At 36.2% G+C, this 17,835-nt stretch overlaps 2 protein-coding genes and 1 non-coding gene across 3 annotated transcripts; 1 reads left to right on the top strand and 2 right to left on the bottom strand.

The window, feature by feature from the left end:
* Window positions 1-407: 407 nt before the first annotated feature.
* Trnaa-agc lies at window positions 408-480 on the bottom strand. Its single transcript has one exon. It is a non-coding gene; the product is annotated as a tRNA-Ala (tRNA).
* Window positions 481-655: 175 nt separating this feature from the next.
* On the bottom strand, window positions 656-17,755 carry LOC112453233 (protein furry-like). The gene is made up of 21 exons (XM_025013852.1): window positions 17,576-17,755; window positions 17,312-17,511; window positions 17,040-17,249; window positions 16,757-16,964; window positions 16,493-16,630; window positions 16,181-16,415; window positions 15,682-16,085; window positions 15,026-15,601; window positions 14,812-14,947; window positions 14,564-14,734; window positions 14,300-14,489; window positions 14,040-14,216; window positions 12,935-13,081; window positions 12,354-12,524; window positions 12,128-12,277; window positions 11,882-12,051; window positions 11,509-11,780; window positions 10,879-11,033; window positions 10,428-10,591; window positions 4,586-4,798; window positions 656-862 (listed from the first exon to the last, which is right to left on the bottom strand). Exons 1-21 carry the CDS (start codon window positions 17,669-17,671, stop codon window positions 693-695), a joined length of 4,353 nt encoding a protein of 1,450 aa, XP_024869620.1. The 5' UTR covers window positions 17,672-17,755; the 3' UTR covers window positions 656-692.
* LOC112453234 (thyrotropin-releasing hormone receptor-like) lies at window positions 6,422-10,850 on the top strand. The gene is made up of 4 exons (XM_025013853.1): window positions 6,422-7,051; window positions 8,578-9,485; window positions 9,841-10,045; window positions 10,190-10,850. Exons 2-4 carry the CDS (start codon window positions 8,673-8,675, stop codon window positions 10,300-10,302), a joined length of 1,131 nt encoding a protein of 376 aa, XP_024869621.1. The 5' UTR covers window positions 6,422-7,051; window positions 8,578-8,672; the 3' UTR covers window positions 10,303-10,850.
* Window positions 17,756-17,835: the final 80 nt, after the last annotated feature.

Below are 17,835 nucleotides of genomic sequence, written 5' to 3' on the forward strand. Positions count from 1 at the left end.
TCGCTTAGCATGCGAGAGGTACCGGGATCGATACCCGGCGCCTCCAACATTACTTTTTTTTTTTTTTTTAATTCTTTCACCGAAAGTAGATCACTTTTCTGAACTTGATTGATCATGCTGCAGAATTGCATTATCAGGAGGCGTAGCTCAGATGGTAGAGCGCTCGCTTAGCATGCAAATTCTATAACGAGGTTTCGAAACCGAATTTGCCTTTTGCTTCGCAGGGAGGTCTGCTTTTATATACGCGGCTGGATGTATTTTAAAAATGCGAGAAAGCTCTTCTCGCCATGCGCTGCCTACCATCTGAGCTAAGCTCCCTGATAATGCAATTCTGCAGCAAGATCAATCGAGTTCAGAAAAGTGATCTATTTTCGGTGAAACAATTCGAAAAAAAAAAAAAGTAATGTTGGAGGCGCCGGGTATCGATCCCGGTACCTCTCGCATGCTAAGCGAGCGCTCTACCATCTGAGCTACGCCCCCCGTATGATCTGGATCACCGGCGGGATTATTTTGGACCACGATTGCGATCCACTTTTAGTGAAAGGAGGCAAAAAGTGATCTCGGAGGCGCCGGGTATCAATCTTGTTTTTTCTCTCTGAGTTTATTACCCCTATTAAACTATATATCCAAAAAGCAAAAGAGCAAAGAGCACAGACTCCTAAAATTTCAAAGCAAAATGCTGCGCTGCTATTTCAAAGTTGATCACGATAATAAACTTCATTCACCTGATAATAACTCAAGGGATTGGACGGCGGCGGTACATTAGGATCGACCAATTCCATGTTGTGCAACCAAGGTAACAAATATTGCAGTAGCAGTTGCCGAACTTCTCTGCGGGCCGTTTGAAACCGATGTGTAATTTCTGAAACATATAAATTGAGTATCAATTTCTAAGAATTACTAGGTCCAATTATATTAATAATACGTTGTATTATCGATCTATATTATATTTGTAAATAATGTGGTAGAATTATATCAAGAGAAATGTGCACAAGTACTGCTTTTTTTTTATTACTGTACACGGAAGCGTGTAATCCGCTTTCATGTAAAAAAAGGAAGAAAATAATACATATTATAGCATTACTGGTGCTATAAATTTTATAAATCCACGATTTAACGAATTATTATATCAAATTATTTCCCTTGTTCCCTTTATTATTGCAATTTTCCGACAATATGTAAAAGCACGTCTTTTTCATAGCCAAGCTCATCCAGCTTAACTCAAATATACAAGGTATAAAATTTCATCCGTAATGCGTTTCATACGCGCATAATGCATGTGTACATCCGAGTATCTCATCGTTCATCTCCTCTCACGATTTGGAAATATTTAAACACCGACCGTTTTGCAGCTTGAATGAATTTAATGTGGGCTGCATTACTGTTCCCTCTCCCTTTCTTTCACTTGCCGGATTCCCATTTCGCATTTAATTACTCCATACACGGTCGAACGCATCCCCAATATTGCATTATATGCGTAATAGCGTAATTTAACGTGCCGGTTTAAAGCAGCTAGACGTGGAAGGGCATTCGATATTTTCATCGATATTCGTAAATGACATCCCTAATAATTTGCTGAGTGCGCGCGCGCGTGCGCGCGTGTGTGTGTGTGTGCGAAATTACATAGCGAAATTAGTATGTTCACCTACAATTATATCTGCATTTGTTTCTAGCTAGTACGCGTCGCGTTTCAATCTGAATTTCAAAGATATTAACGTATCAAACAATTGTCACGAAGCGTATCCTCCTTTGTGATTCTTTTGCGTGACATGATTCTCGGTGTACAAAATACAAGATTGTTTGTTCAGTTAATACCGCTTTAAAATCCTTACAAGTAGCATATTAAACTAAATCGTGAGATTTGCCGCACTCTGGTGAATCCATGCGTTAACTTGTATATCTCTAAAAATTTTAATCTACTGCAAGCGGATGAGCTTGTGATTAATACAGGCTCTCATCCACGTTTTGAAAATACGATACCTACATGTTGTATGTTTATACGTTGTTATAATTAATATACATACATACGGCCAATTTACGGTTAATCCGTTCAAAATATTTTATCCTATAAATAAATAAATATATATATTTAAATAAAATAGAATCATTATCAATTTTATTGGCGTTTAATAATCTCTTTTAATTTCCTTTAAAACTAATGATGATTTCCAATATTTCTGAAAAACGTAACTGTAAACTCTATAAATTTTAGTTTATAAAAAGCGTTGTGAAGAGAACGCTCGAATCGAATATTGAATTTTTTCTAATTATATCTAGAATATAACTGTCAGATTCGACATGCACTCTTTGAGTTGAAATGCATTTTTTATTTCTTCTTCTTCATGCTGCTATTGGGTGCAATATCACGTACAAGAGGGTTTTATGAGATAAAATTGCAGTTTTACGTTACACCATTCGTTCCCGGGAGCAAAGTGTTCGCCGCTTCGAACGTGTCAAAGCGAACGGATGTAAGCTGGTTAGCCGCGGAAACGTGCAAAATAGTAATTCGCACAATGAAATTATTTTTCATCGTTATATTTTTCTCTCGTCGCGCATCGGTCCTCCGCTATTTTTTAAAGAGCCTCTTCGCCCCTTTAACGCGGTATATGACACTGGCAGTACGTCAAGCAGGCGTCACGAAATTAAAGCGGAGGGCAGCGATCCATCATGTAAACGAGGCTGCAACTTTATGCGTCTTGTGATTCATTAACAATTGCGATTGTAGTTAAAAGGTTAAATTCTTAAACAGACAGATCACGGTCAACCTTCCATCAGCCTACATTATTCCTAGGTTTAATTAAGAAGTCGAATTCCGCGAACAATGCGACATTTCTAGTTCAAGAACATTACAAGTCTTTGATTTTTAATTTTTACATAAGCAGAGCTTGAAAAATTTTAAATTTCACATTTAATTTTACATTTTTAATCCAATCTCATTTTCTCAAATTCTCTTTAAAAAAATTAATTAAATTTACTTTATTGAGCTCTTCAATCGCATCAAATATAACTGAATGAAACAAGAAGAGTACTCTTCTTTAATGAATTTTACACCGTAAATCATTACTTTGCCGATATCGCGATACACATGCGAATCTCTATACGTTTAAGTTATGGCACTAATAATTAATATTCTTGCACTCAAGATGACATGTATTTAAGTAAATGTGCAGGTATACATGAATACATTTATAATCTATCAGCACAATTCTATCAGTATAGAAAAGCTCTACTATTTATCACTTTTGCCGACGTTTCTCCGATATTAAATTACATATAATGAGAGCCTGTTCGATTAGTCAAAACAGATGCGCGGTAATATTTACGCGATAGCGACCCGCCTCTGGAATAACAATCGATAAAAACGCGGGCACAAGAAGATTGTTATTGACAGCATCCCTCTAGAGTGATAAATTATTTATACAAATACTTGTGATAACTCTGTTAAATCCCGCGAACATTCTATGACCACCTCATTGTAATTACACGTTTCCGTGCGTAAGCAATACCCTTGCAATATTTCCTTTCCGTTAATATAACCGAGAATATAACTCTACCATATTATTTACCAATGTAATATAAAAGTTTAATAAAGTGCATATGACTTTTCCATATGTCCAAGCTCATAAAAAGCATAAAAACAATTTTTTTACCAGCAAGCATTCTGTATGTAAATTTATAAGTCACGTCGAAAATCCAACTTTCACTTTAATTAACATAATTGTTATTTTTATAAATGCATGAAAATCTCTTGCGTGTTTATTAACTGCTGAAACAAATAAAATTCTATATATCGAGGGATCAATATTAACTGTTGCGCCAGTAAATAAAAAATTTTATATATTAAGGAATATTAAAATTATCATTTATATAAGAGACGTTTTTCTTGAGTGTCTTTTTTCATTCTTATGGTTCTGAATAAAATGTAAGTATATAATAAATACGCTACTTTTCAATTAAAAAAAACCATGAGCTTTGAGGAGAAAAACCGCAATTTTCATGCATGAAACGTTTTTAATAACTTACGATTAATATGTTCTACATTGTATTTTTTTTGCATCCATTTTTTAATGTTTAACTGCGTATTAAACTGCAGTACGGAAACATATATACCGTCGTGTATATTAAATAAAGGTTATTAGATCATATTTAGAACATATTTCATTTTAATTACAAGGAGCAGACAAAGTTTCAATTGCGAGGAAATAATTCTAAAGCCTGTTCTCTATAACTGAAGCATTCAATAGACCACAAAAGTTGTTAATTGTGTTTCATCATACATCCCTTCCTCCTCGAATTATAATTAACATCAATATTATAATAGTAAGACATTGAGTGCCACGATATTACAGTTATAAAATAATTACAAAATACAGTATTCTTAATCAACTACATTAAAATAATTACTTCAAAAATATCAAAGCAAAACATAAAATTTTATTTTGATTTAAAATTGGAAGCAATAATTTTCTTAAAAATTTCATCGAGATGTGTCGTGTTGTCTCAAAATCTTGACATGCTGAGTTTCTGGGACAACGTGACGCATTTCAGGCGTGAAGTGTTAACAAAACATGAAAAGTCCATTTACCGCTGAACATCGGCATCGTGAGTTCCGGATGTAATTGAGCCAGTTGACGTGAAAGGTACATTTGGCTGCGACAATAAGTGGTCGACAAGAGGACATCCAATGTGCCACCTCTGATCGTGCCGCCGGAAGAAATCTCACCTACAGGATTACTTTGTTGACCTGGCCCGCCGGAAGTCACAGTAGCGGCAGAGCTTGCAAGAGGATCGTTGTGGCCTGAGAAATCCAGATAAAATACCAAATTACATTATTGAATCAATAAGGAAGTTAAATACCCTATTAATTACCCAAGATTGCTCTAAAATTTCATTATAGAATGAAGACTTAGTTAAAATTTCACTATATATTCAATAAAAGAAAGTTTTATTTATCTGTTTGTTGTAATGTTAAAAAATTGTGCAAAAAAAAATTTTTTTAATATAAATAACATGCCTCAGTGATTGAATTATTAAAGACGCCCGTCACGTTGCGCGATATTTTTCGCAATAAATTCTTTAGTGATTTAAAGTGCTTAATAATATAAAAAAGTTAAATTATTAACTTTAAATATGTTAAATTTATTGTTCCAACGAAAAACCATGTTTTAAGACCGATAAATAATTGGTGCGCAGTTTGAATGGAAAAAAGTATTTAAATTCAAGCAAAAATATTGCAAGCTACAAAGATCGAACTCGACCAAAGAGATGGTTTTATCTCTATTTAATTGTAAAAATTTTTTAATTAATAAATTTCTAATAAATTTCCATTAAAAAAGAATGAATTCATTTGAAAATCTATAGCTGATAAAAGATTTTATAAATGAAAACCATTTAATTAACGAACTGTAAAGAAAATACGATAGCGCGAAAAAGCACAATGAATACCTACAAAACTTTTTGCCTAATAATTATTATCGTTATCAATACCGATGACATTTAGCAGTAAAACTTGTTGAGCGCTTTAAGGTCAACGATTATTTTCTCAATAATAATTAATTAATACCAAATCAATATGATTTGACATTTATCATGTATTTACATTGCGTAATTCCTTGGTGTTACAACGATCATCCTGATCACAGAGAAAGTATATATTTTACAGAAAAAGTATATTTTATTATATATAACTGTATACATGCTTTTCCTTCCGGCAAATTAAATATATTCTCTTTGCAGGAAGAGAATGAGTCTCGTTATGCTACAATTTCTTTGCATTCATGGAAACTTATTTCCTTTTGGACGGATGCTTCTCAAACAGAATTTTATACATGATATGTCAAAGGGCGCGTTACTTGCATATAATCTTTTTTTCATATAAGAAAAGTTTAATTCATTTCTTTGAACCGGTATGTTCCAATTCAAATATATATGTCAATAGTAACGTGAAGCTTTTAAATTTTATTGAAATTTAAAAGCTGCAAACAAAAGCTGTGCAAATGTATGATTGCTTATAATGTATATAATGTAATAATTACTATCGATTTAAGATTATTAATTTTATTTTGCATTAATAGGCGAAATAACGTGATAAAAACTAGTTCACATGCTCATAACTCTTTATAAAAAAAAAACATTCTTGCGGGTAAAAAATCTTTAGTAAAATATGACATTGTATTTCATATGTAATAAAAATTTTTTACAACTCTTTTTTTTTAACATAAACGTCGATGTTACACATCTCGTAACAGTTTGTAGAAACAAAAAGGAACTAATGGGTAAAATGTGTAAATTACGAAAATATGAATCTCTTCCTCGCGACACGGCAAATTGACGTGCGTCGCGAAGAGGCGGGAATTTGTACATTACTTTGATGCGCAGAAGCCGGAATACTGGATGCAGCGAGCTTTATCAGCCATGGATGCGTCGGAGCATCCAGCAGAAATAGCTGAGACGGCACTCGAATATATTCTCCGAAAGTGTTACATACATTAGTGTTACATACATTAGTGTCTCGAAAACTAAGTACACCAACTACCAAATCCAAATTATTCTTATCATTAAGTGCACTCATAAACTTGTTGCTTCCCATTTGAAAATAAAAAAAAGCAAAATGTCTCGCTGCTATTAACGTGATTGATATACTTATAGCGTGATTCATATACCGGATCTTACTTAGGCCTAATCAATCTACTGTTAATAAGTCGCGGTATTAAAATCAAGTGTCGCGCGACTGTCTGAAATAAAAAACATCTCATTAAATAATATTAACGAGTGGCTGACGAAAGAATCTCGCACCGGCACCGCACGTTGCCGTGCCAACTAAGTGTCGGGAGGGATCATCTTATATTTACAAAACGTTAAGATCGTTGATGTGTGAGAGATATATATGAATTGAAGCACTCGAGTGTTGGAAGACCGCGGTTAAAAGGAGCTCTCGGCACCCGGTCACAAAATCATCTTTAGAATCTGGATGGCAGTCCAATAAATGACTTGCGTCCGCACGTCTCATAACTAAAACATGTAGCTTCATTTATTGAATATCAACATACAGGTACGCATTAATTAATATTTAAGACATTCCTGTTTGACGAGTTCTTTTTATAATCTAATTCAAATAAAAAAACTAAAGACTGTTTACGTCATGTTCATAAAAAGATATAGAATGTAGAGAAGAATAGAAAAATGTTCGTTCTTTTCTTCTCTTAAAAATGTTTCATGTGAATCTAGTTCTATTCTATTGTAGTATCTTTTTATATATTTTTACATATTTATTTTTTTCTATAATTATTTCGGCACGATAAAAAGTATTTTATTATATTTTATAAAAAGATTTATATTCTTTTATATTATAGAAATTATTTAAAAATGTTATACCAAAGCGATATACATTTTATTTTTATCCATTTATATTTGGATCAACGGTTCGGTCATAAATCATTAAAATCATTATAAAAGTGCTATAGAATTGTGTGGCCCGAAAGATATGTGAAACGAGCTAAGTAGAGAGAAACATAAAATTTTCCGATTCGCCGGTTTCTAACGCGTACTGTTCAGAAGTGTAACTATGAAGTAAATATGAAGCTCCGTCATTACCAAAGATACGAAATCATATCAACAAAATTCTCTTGTGATCATATCCACGGTAATTATTTACATTCAGAAAATGAACTATTACTGTTAGTTATATTACGAAAAAACGAGCATTCACCGAGATTGCCAACTATATCGGATTTTTCGCGATAACACGAAAAGATAAGAATTTTTGTTATGCAGTTGTCATCACATTGTAAGATAGTTCTTAATTATATAATAAAATTAATATCGATGAAAACGCGTGTCGAATTTGTGTTTTAATTTTTACTTTATTTCAATAAATAAATCAATAATATGAAATTTCAGACAATGTATAACAGATTCATGTAACATACGAATAAATATGTAACATAATCTGAATCAACAGTTGCACAATAATGATTTATTAACGTATATCTATTGCGCGAAGGATTTCCTGCGAGCGATAAGCAGCAAGGTCCCCGTAACTTTTTTTGTTTTCGTAATACGCAAAGACTATATCTCGTGACATACGATAAGAATGCAAAGTGATTGTGTTAATCAAACGACAATGAAATAATTGAAAAACATATGAATATATCAGTTATCACTGGTCGCTTTCTGTCTTCTAATATCGACATCAATACGACTAGAGAAGTTACGTAAATTAATTCTAACAAAATCCGTTTAAAAGTAGTTAAATTAGAGATGCTTTACATTAATTAAAAAATTGTAAATTTTATGATCTCTTCCAAATATGAATATTTAATTCGCTGAAAAAATTCTGACTTTTAACGTTGAATAATTTCTGATTTTTAACGTTGAATAACTGTTTGGCTTTTCGAACATCAAACGACCACCGCTGATATTGCTTCAGTTTCTAAATTCAGTCCCCATGTGGATGATCCAGAGAAAACGCGAGATATTTAGAATATCCTCCCTCTCTCTCTCTCTCTCTCTCTCTCTCTCTCTCCTCCTCCTCTGTTTTTCTATCTTCTTCTGTATGAGACACTAATGCTCTTTCAGATTATCATGCATGACGCAAGCTGTTATGCTCGGCGCGGTTATACTGCCTTTCGCTTTTCTTCTCATTGATGGCAGCTTGAGATCAACACGTGAAGATGATGGCTGAGAATAGTAGCAACATTACAACGGTATACAGACCCTATCAGGAAGCCGACCATTTCTTACAGCAAATCCAACAGTATTATACGCCGATTCTCGTACTCCTGGGCCTGCTGGGCAATTGTCTGTCCATGTGCGTATTCTTCGGCACGAAACTACGTTATTCCTCATCCAGCATTTACTTGGGAGCGCTAGCAATAAGCGATAGCGGCTTCCTGATAGCAGTTTTCGTGACCTGGCTAAAAATGGTGCACGTGAATCTATTCAATCGGCATGGCTTCTGCCAGTTCTTCGTCTATCTCGGCACTCTCTGTAGCTTCCTCAGCGTGTGGCTCGTAGTAGCCTTCACCATTGAGCGATACATGGCAGTCAGGTGGCCGCTTCGTCGCCAAATCTTGTGTACAGTAGCCCGAGCGAAGATGACAGTGATGGGACTAACAGCATTAGCGATTCTGCTGAGCAGCCCAGTGATTTGGTTCTCCAAAATCGATAAAAACTCGACCTGTGGCTTGGACAAAGACTGGGAGTCCTGGGCAATCGCTTACAACACCTTTGATATTGTCATGACATTTGCCGTGCCTCTGACCTTGATAGTGATCTTCAATACTCTGATAGCGCGCAACATCTACAAGCTCGACCACATCCGAAGAACTTTGACTATAGAATCCAATATTTCCAACGAGAGGGCTCATACTCCACGGGACAGAATGCCGCAGACTAAAGTCACGAAAATGCTTCTGCTCGTTTCGACTGCGTTCTTCTGCCTCAATATGCCTGCATTCGTTCTCAGGGTGGTCGCTTTCCTCTACGTACGTATCGATATTTAATGTTAAATATAGTTAAAGTCAAATACTTTTGCTCTAAAAAGCGAATTCTGAATAATAAAGTAGTATCATTAAACTTTTTCTGAATTTCATACATTTTTTTATAATTTTTGATGTTTAATCGAATCTAATTTAATACACTCTCACGCTGTACGGTACTTTTGCAAAATCAGATGTTTTTCATGTTTAAACAGCTATATACCACAATATATTATTCCCCATTGTTAATACTTTATTGACTCATGATATTACTGCTTATATCTAGATAAATTTTAATGTACTGCTAAAAAAATTGTACGCTAATGAATAATGTTAATAATCACTATATATCTAAATTCAGGATAACAGCAAATCAGTGATATGGCTTATTTTGGCGCAACAAATGTGCCAATTATTATTCGACACGAGTTTCGGAATAAATTTCATTCTTTACTGCGCGAGCGGACAGAATTTTCGCAGAGAGATGGTTCACATGTGTACAAAGCGTTCAAGTACTAGGAGAAGTGGAACTCTCATGCAGATGGCGAGTCATGGAAAACAGTGTGGTAAGCACTTAATTATCTAATTATAATAAGACAACATAATGACAAAATATATGTGCGCAGATATTGTATTGATTGAGAAATTTTAAAAATATATATATATGATCAGGTTTGTTCAATTTAATAAAATCTTGCGTTTCTTTACAGTTTCAGAATTCACGCGCAGATACACCTCAACAAAACGGCCGCACTTTGCCGACAATGCGCAACAGAAAAACTCTCAGGAGACGCAAAAGCTACCAGTGAATAAAGAATTATGATACAATAAAACATCAGTTTCAAACAACTGAGTAAATGCATGTTAGAAGACAATCAGAGAATTATGTGTAATGTACCGACATAGTATTACGGTGCACATATATGAAAACATGGATTATAAGCTTACCAGCTTCGAGTTCTGTAGCTGGAAGCGGACCTACATTTCCGAAGAAGCGTTGATCCAGTAGTTGAAGAAGTTGAAGCGCTGCATCGTGAACTGGAGCGCGAGGACATCCTGTATTCATTAATGTTACGTTGATGACACTCGTGTAATGGTCGCAAGGATACTCCCTAAAGAAAAGAAAATCATAAACTCACGATTGTCATACTGTTTATTAGCTTTGTTATTCTATCTGCGGCTTATATCCGCGACTCTGTCAAGAAATATATGTCTCGCAGTCTTTACTCGCTATGTATATATCGTATTTTCTTCTAATATCAAGAGACACGGTAGTGTCTCGCGCTAAGTACACGCGGAGCGAGATCGCACCGTGACTCTTTTACGCGATACTTCACTACTTCAATAAACGTTTTTGTATAAAATATTTATTCTATATTTACTTTTGATTCGTGCGTACCTGGCGCTAAAAATTGTTGCCAATGCGAGAAAACAACCATCGGCCACCTGCGGTGCGCCAGTGTAACATCGATCCACCACCCAATCCAAAAGTGTACCAATATCGGGATTTCCCTCGAGCAGTAACACGACGGTTTCACGTGCAAGCGTATAAATCTGAAACAAGAGATATGATATAGATAGAAAGATGTGAAATCAAATACAATAGAACCCCGTATAATGCGGGGGATGCGTTGCGTGTTATATGAATCCGTTATATGAGTACGTGATATACGTCACATAGTAGATCATACATCTATGGATTATGTATGCATATGAAGAACACATATTTATAAAGATGTAACGGTTTATTATAAAAAATGTAAAATAAATATTAAAGATGTAACAGTAAAATATTTTTTTTATTTTGTTTTAAAACAAACAAATATTAAAATTTTCCAATTATGTTATACGAGTCCGTGTTATATAAACCCGTATTATATGGGGATCTAATATTAATACATATAACGCATTAACATTTAATATATCCAACATATAATAGAATATTAACTGCAGTTTTGCATAATAATCTTGAATGCTAATGACGCGCGCACGCGTTTAGAGATAAAATCTTATACGAGATAAAACTTACCTTTTCATCTTTACTGGCCAGTAACAAGTCCAGCCATTGATACAAAATCGCACCCTCTTCCGAAAGCGACTGCGGATTGAAACAGGAACCGCAACAGAGTAATCCACTCATAGCTTGCAAGGCTGAGAGTTGTAATTCCGTGCAAGACTTTTCTTCTTCTTGCATAGACGATATACTCGTAAGCGGCCTGCCGTAAACACCAGCCCAACTAGCGAAGAGCATGAATAGATTTCTTCTTAAGTCCCTCTTTAACAATGTATAGCATATCTCCACTAGAAAAGTAAAAAAAAAAAAGATAATTAATAAATCTCTGAAAGAACATTACACATATTTTGATTTCGAAATTCGGGATTATCGGAATAAAATCGCTTACGTGAAAAACTCTTGATCATCTTCCTGATAAAGTTGCAGAAGTGCAATTTGATGTCCCGTACAGCGGGTGCTTCCTTGTCGGTCTCGTTTTCTAAGTAAACGCGCGCACCATCTATATATTCGACGAATGTCGGATGTAAAGACTGCGTTTCACGGTCTAAAACCGCTGGGCTGAAAACAGATGATTTTTTAAAATCCGTTGAGTAAAAAAATGAGAAGCAAAGTGCAAAATAATGTATGAACTAACCAGATACCGAACGTTCCATACTCTGCAATTAATTCCAGTACTCTTACTAGCTGCAGTCTCAAAGCGTCGCGTCTTCTTCGCCGTCTCATGTTCTCCTGCTTCCGATCGACCGCTTCCCGGATGTAAGGTACCAGTTCCTCCATCAAGTCTCTGTGTCAAGAAGAGAATCTTCTTACAGTTTAATCTATTTCTCGTCGTTTGCGATCGCGGACGGTAATGTACTTACTTTAAAGCATCGGCGTTTACTTTCCCAATCGCCTGCACCGCGGCATCCCTGACGTCGACGGCCTCGCATCTCAACAAGGGTACGGTCAGCTTGTACAAGGCCGCGGGACTCGCGTTTGTGCCAGGTGATTTGTTATCGCCCCGTTCCGCGGATAAACTGTCAGGTGAGGAGCTGCGGAAATGAGACTGTTGCGTTTCACTACGTTTCGTTCACAGTTACGTTACCGAAGCTCGTAAATTAACAATTGTGCGCTCTAGAATATCCGGTCGCAGTTTAATCTCCGGAAAAAGAAGCGATCGGGAACGGTCGTAAGGCTAGGCAAGGGTGGTATATACGCAAGTACGCGCGAAAAGAACTTGTTAGGGTGGCGAGAGAGTTCGCAAGCTGAAAGTTCAATGGAAAAAAAAAGGGGGTATACCAAACTGGGCTGCGTTAAGAGAGTAAGAAGAGACAAATAGATTCAATATAGAGATTAATATTACAAAAGGTACGAAGGTGCGAATTACCAACGACCGTTTAAATCCCGGGTGACATCAAAGGAAGCATGGTCGTTTGTTCGCGATTGTTAATCTCAGGCTCACCTGGTACGCTTATGCCGGGTGTAGATGCCGGAAATGGACGGTACAGAGAACCGACCCGGCAGGGTCTGCGCCCCGCCGAGATTCTCCAGGCTCTGACTCAACTCCTTACTCATGCACAACACACCAAACTCCACCGTATGCTGACCACTAGAGTATGCAATACAGTGTACCACCAATGCTCCTTGTATCAGATATTATTTACTTCTCAGAGACTACTACTCTAATATCCAGAAAGAAAGAGAGAGGAAGAGAGAGGAAGATGTACATGTACGAGAGACAACGATAGGAGACAGCATGCGAGAGATGTAGCGTGTTGCGGAAAATAAAGCGAAGTATGTATATGCATGGATGGAAGAAAGGACAGAACAAGTATGGATTCCGCTCCCGAATGCAAAGCGCGAATTTGATACGAATTGGTGCCAGTCTATACGACAGAAGAATTTCCATTGCTGGATGTGTGCAACATCAGATAGAGAATATCGTGTGAGTACATATAACATTAGATATTTTAATATTTAATGTAGAACATTACGAAATTATAATTCAGTAACTGTGCCAGTGTAGAGAGAGAATTAACGTTTAAAATTAAGAATATAAACTTTACGATTCTGTAAAATATTTAACGGACAGACATTCCACGAGACGAATAAAGTAAGATATTTCTGTATGAAATAGTGGACACTAACAAACATGACCCAACACCAATTAATACCAAGTTGATTATTGATCTTCCGTGACTCACTTTTCGTATAGACACTTAAAGCTTTAATATATTATTTACTGCTAAACATGTGAGTTTTTATAGTTATTCAAAGTTTTATCGAAATATATTATCAGACTAGACGTAATTGATATAAACATAAACCGTGTGCACACGTTTTCTCGAATGCAGATGCTTGAATGAGATACTTTACTGCTCGCGTTTATTCAAACTCTGTCAATTGCATTTATAGCGAGTGTAGCGATGCACGCGATTATATGTACTTAAATGATTCATAATAAACATGAATACTGTATTAAAACTAACAAGAAAATTAAATAATATATAATAAGATGATACAATATATTTGAACTCCCGCTGTAAGTTTTCATATGACTAACTTACCTGAGACTGAGATCCGGACTGGCGCATCGGACAACTGGATTCGGCACTGGTGGCACGACTCTGTATCCAAAGGTCAGATAATTTTTCCAGATGTGCATATAGACATCTCTCTCGTTCACTGGTTTTCTCACTGTCGTCGAACTGCGCAATAACGAAGCTCGATTGTCATTTACCGGCCTGTATAAATACAAAGACAGAAATGTTAATTTTATTTCAAAATTTAAATAGTAGATAATATACACATTGAGAGTTAAACTTACGTGGGATCCACCACCGAGAACAAAGAGTTTATACGAGTGAAGACAATGGGCCAAGAATGAGCGACGGCATTTGGACACAGCGTAAGCACTCTATCCTTTTCCAAAAAGGCAAATAGACAACTGGCCCACGGATCGGCTCCATTTAGATTGAGCGAGGAAGAACTCTTGGTACTGTTTTCGTCGTGAAAGCCTGCAACGTAAAATAAATATAAATGAATGTAATGTATGATTTACATATCAAAAGTGTGGCAAATTAAATATTACCAGCTGTCCAAACACAACTACTTCTGTCGGCTATCCATTGCAAATCCACGTTAGATGTAGACGCAGCAGCTGCTTTCTCTGCTGGCGGTAACATAGGATAACATTTTTCCAAGACGGCGGGACAGCAAGCATCGATCACATCAATAACTGGTTGATCATCTTCGGGTCCTCCTAAAAAGATGGATGTATATAAGACATACATTGTGATGGATTGCGTATATACATACAATACATGTAAATATAATTACCTAAAGTCTTCAGTAAAAGCTTAATTTCCCGAAGAATATGAACAGCCAATCGTCGAGGATAAAGACGACAATTGCAGAGCATAACCAAGGCGAATCCTTCCACTAGATAAAATATGTTCGATACAGGTTCTATTTTCTGTAAATAAGAAATAAATTTTACATTGCATTTTGTACGTTGCCTGCAAATTCCAATATAATAAAAATTAATGCAAACCTGGCCCGTTTCGCATTTCTTGATCCCAACGTCCACTCGTATATTGACCCGCGTATTATCCACTGCTTGTTCCTTAGATCTTATACTGGGACTCGTGAGGGCGTTCTTCCAACTGGTCAGCAATTGCAGCAGCATTCTCAGACCGTTGTCAATAAGTTGCGGAAACGTATCTTGCACGTCCCTGGCTAGAAACTGCGTAAACCCAAGCACGACGTCCTGTCGCCAATCGGGAAAATCTAATACTAGAGTCTGCAAGCTTTGATATGCCAATGCACGCAGTTCCTCATCCATGTGTACTGTCAAACGAGCCAATAAGTCGACCAATTCCGCACCAGTCATTCCATCGGGAATCAGTCGCGGAACGGCGGCGACGCAAGTTCGGAAGAGATCTATTCGAGGCTTGCGTTCTCCGGTGATCATCTCGTCCGGCTCCTTGTTCATATTCTGAGTGCTGGTCATCATGAGAGGTCTGCCGTAATGAACGTCTAACGCGCGCAGGATATCCACGAACACTCGGCGTACGTGTGGAAAATATGAAGACATTCCTATGCTTCGCGCGGTGTCTTCTGTTAGCATCTAAATCATAAAAACACATTCATGAAAATACCACTCGATATATTCGATATATCCATAAGAATTATGTATATGATACATACTTTATTCAAATATGTCTTTTTAACACGCATGGTGTTTCCACTTGGCAAGACACCCATAGTGCGCGGCATAGGTGGTTCTCCCTCTTTCTGCTGCAAGCTATCGGCTACGACGAGGAATGCTCGGAGGCCGATACTCATGCGTTCGGGAGTTAAAATTATCTTCACTGGTCGACCGACAGACAGCAAGTCAAACACTATTTCACGCATCGCAAAATCCAGTCTCTCTTGCGCAATAAATTGAATAATCTTTACGAAAATGTTCAGCGGCGTGTCCCGCGGCACTACCGCTTTCGATCCCTTAGGAAACAAGGAATTCACTATGCTCTGCAGTCTGCTTTGCGTGGCGGAATTGCTCTCGCATTTGATTCGTATCATGTAAACCCAGAGTAAACGGTATAAAGCCTCTGTAACACAATAGATGCAAAAAATATGTTACTTTTTGTTTCTAGCTTCTTTCTCCAAAAATATTACATCTATAAAATTTGTACTTTAATCATACCTAACGCAACTCGACACATCTTTGGATCGCGATTTTTCAAATGCGACAGACACATAGCTAAGAAGTAATGCCAATTTTGTAGAAAGAATGTTTTCTGGCTGACGCAAAGTAAGCAGGTTACTAATGGGAAGAGCGCTAGTCTATGTTTAGACTTTGTACACATGTCTAATGTTGTTGAATACAACATTTCCACAAAGTTCTTCAAACACGGCACGTTCACTTCATTTTTCACAGCCTAGAATAGAAAATACAATATTACTACAAATAGTATTACTTAATGATGAATTACAACTTGTGGTCTGGAACACTTACGGCAGCAACAGGAACGAGTATTTCAACAAAAAGGCCAGCTAAAGCATGCTTAACATCTTTGTCTTTCACTTCTAAGAAATATTGAGCGCATTCCTGCATGAATTGAAATGATGCTTCAAATTCTTCTATTGGTACCATCTGAAAATTTACAATAAGCATTATTTAAAAGTGTTACTTTGTGCAGTTTAACATGTAGTAAAACATAATGCAAAATTCAAAATAATATACAAATTAAATATTATATTAGCGGAATATGATGATTACCTTAACTCGGAAAAATTTCATTCCCATTAATAAAGAAATAATGCTCTGTGTAGTATGAGGTCCTGGTTCTTTAGCTCGTAATTCTTTCAGTTCTACCATAAAACGTTTTCTCACTGACATAAATCTGGACTGCGCCAGAACTCCTATCACTTCAGCATAGAGATCAGCAATAATGTGAATATTAGCTGCGTTCGGTTCGTTTTGTATACTAAAAATACATGTATATAAATATTGATTAGATTTTATCTTTTTTTCCTATTACAATGTATCAGTTCTTACTTACCCTTCTCTATATTTAAAATGTTTAAAAGCGATATTTTCTATATATGTTACTAAATCCTCGTGTCCAGGATGAAACGGTAATTGACGTAAAACCTCGATCAGCATTAAACAAAATATAAATTCGACGGCAAGATCTCTACGCTCTTGTAAGAGATCTGCTTCACTTCTTTCCACTGTTTCTACACTTCCTGATACTATTGTATACATAATACTGAAATATAATATATTTGTTATTAATGTTTCTAACTTATTACCTTGTTATTATCTCATTACCTTTTCCCTTTTTGATCTTCCTTTCCAGGGGCAGGTTTCTTTTGATCGCCACCTTGGTCAACAAGCTGACGTTCGTACCAATTAAAAAGGGCTTTCAATATTGACGGTAAACAATGTTCGGCGACAGAACCGAAAGCCGATAACAGTTGATCGAATTGTAAATCCTCTCCTCTTTGCAATACTTTTGACAGTTGTTTTTCCTGAAAATAAAGCATTTAAATAATGTTTATTGCAACGACAATCGCTTCAATAATAGTCGCTTACATGTTCTGTCATAACAGCTTCCATCTTTTTCTCCGCCTGCGAAGTAAATTCTGCGAAAAGAATGCGCATCACGTACTCTCCCGGTCTTAGATCCATATCTCCTATTTGTTGCGGCTTTACCGTCTCTTTTTGAGCACCCCAGGGCAATACCACAGTTATCGCGCTGACTCTGCTTGAACTTGACTCTAGAAAAAAAATGATATAAACATTTATATATATGTATTTTGATATTATCATTAGAATGTGTAAACTTACCGTTA

Source organism: Temnothorax curvispinosus, unplaced genomic scaffold (genome assembly GCF_003070985.1).
Source record: "Temnothorax curvispinosus isolate PA1 unplaced genomic scaffold, ASM307098v1 QBEX01004196.1, whole genome shotgun sequence".
Lineage (NCBI taxonomy): Eukaryota > Metazoa > Arthropoda > Insecta > Hymenoptera > Formicidae > Temnothorax > Temnothorax curvispinosus.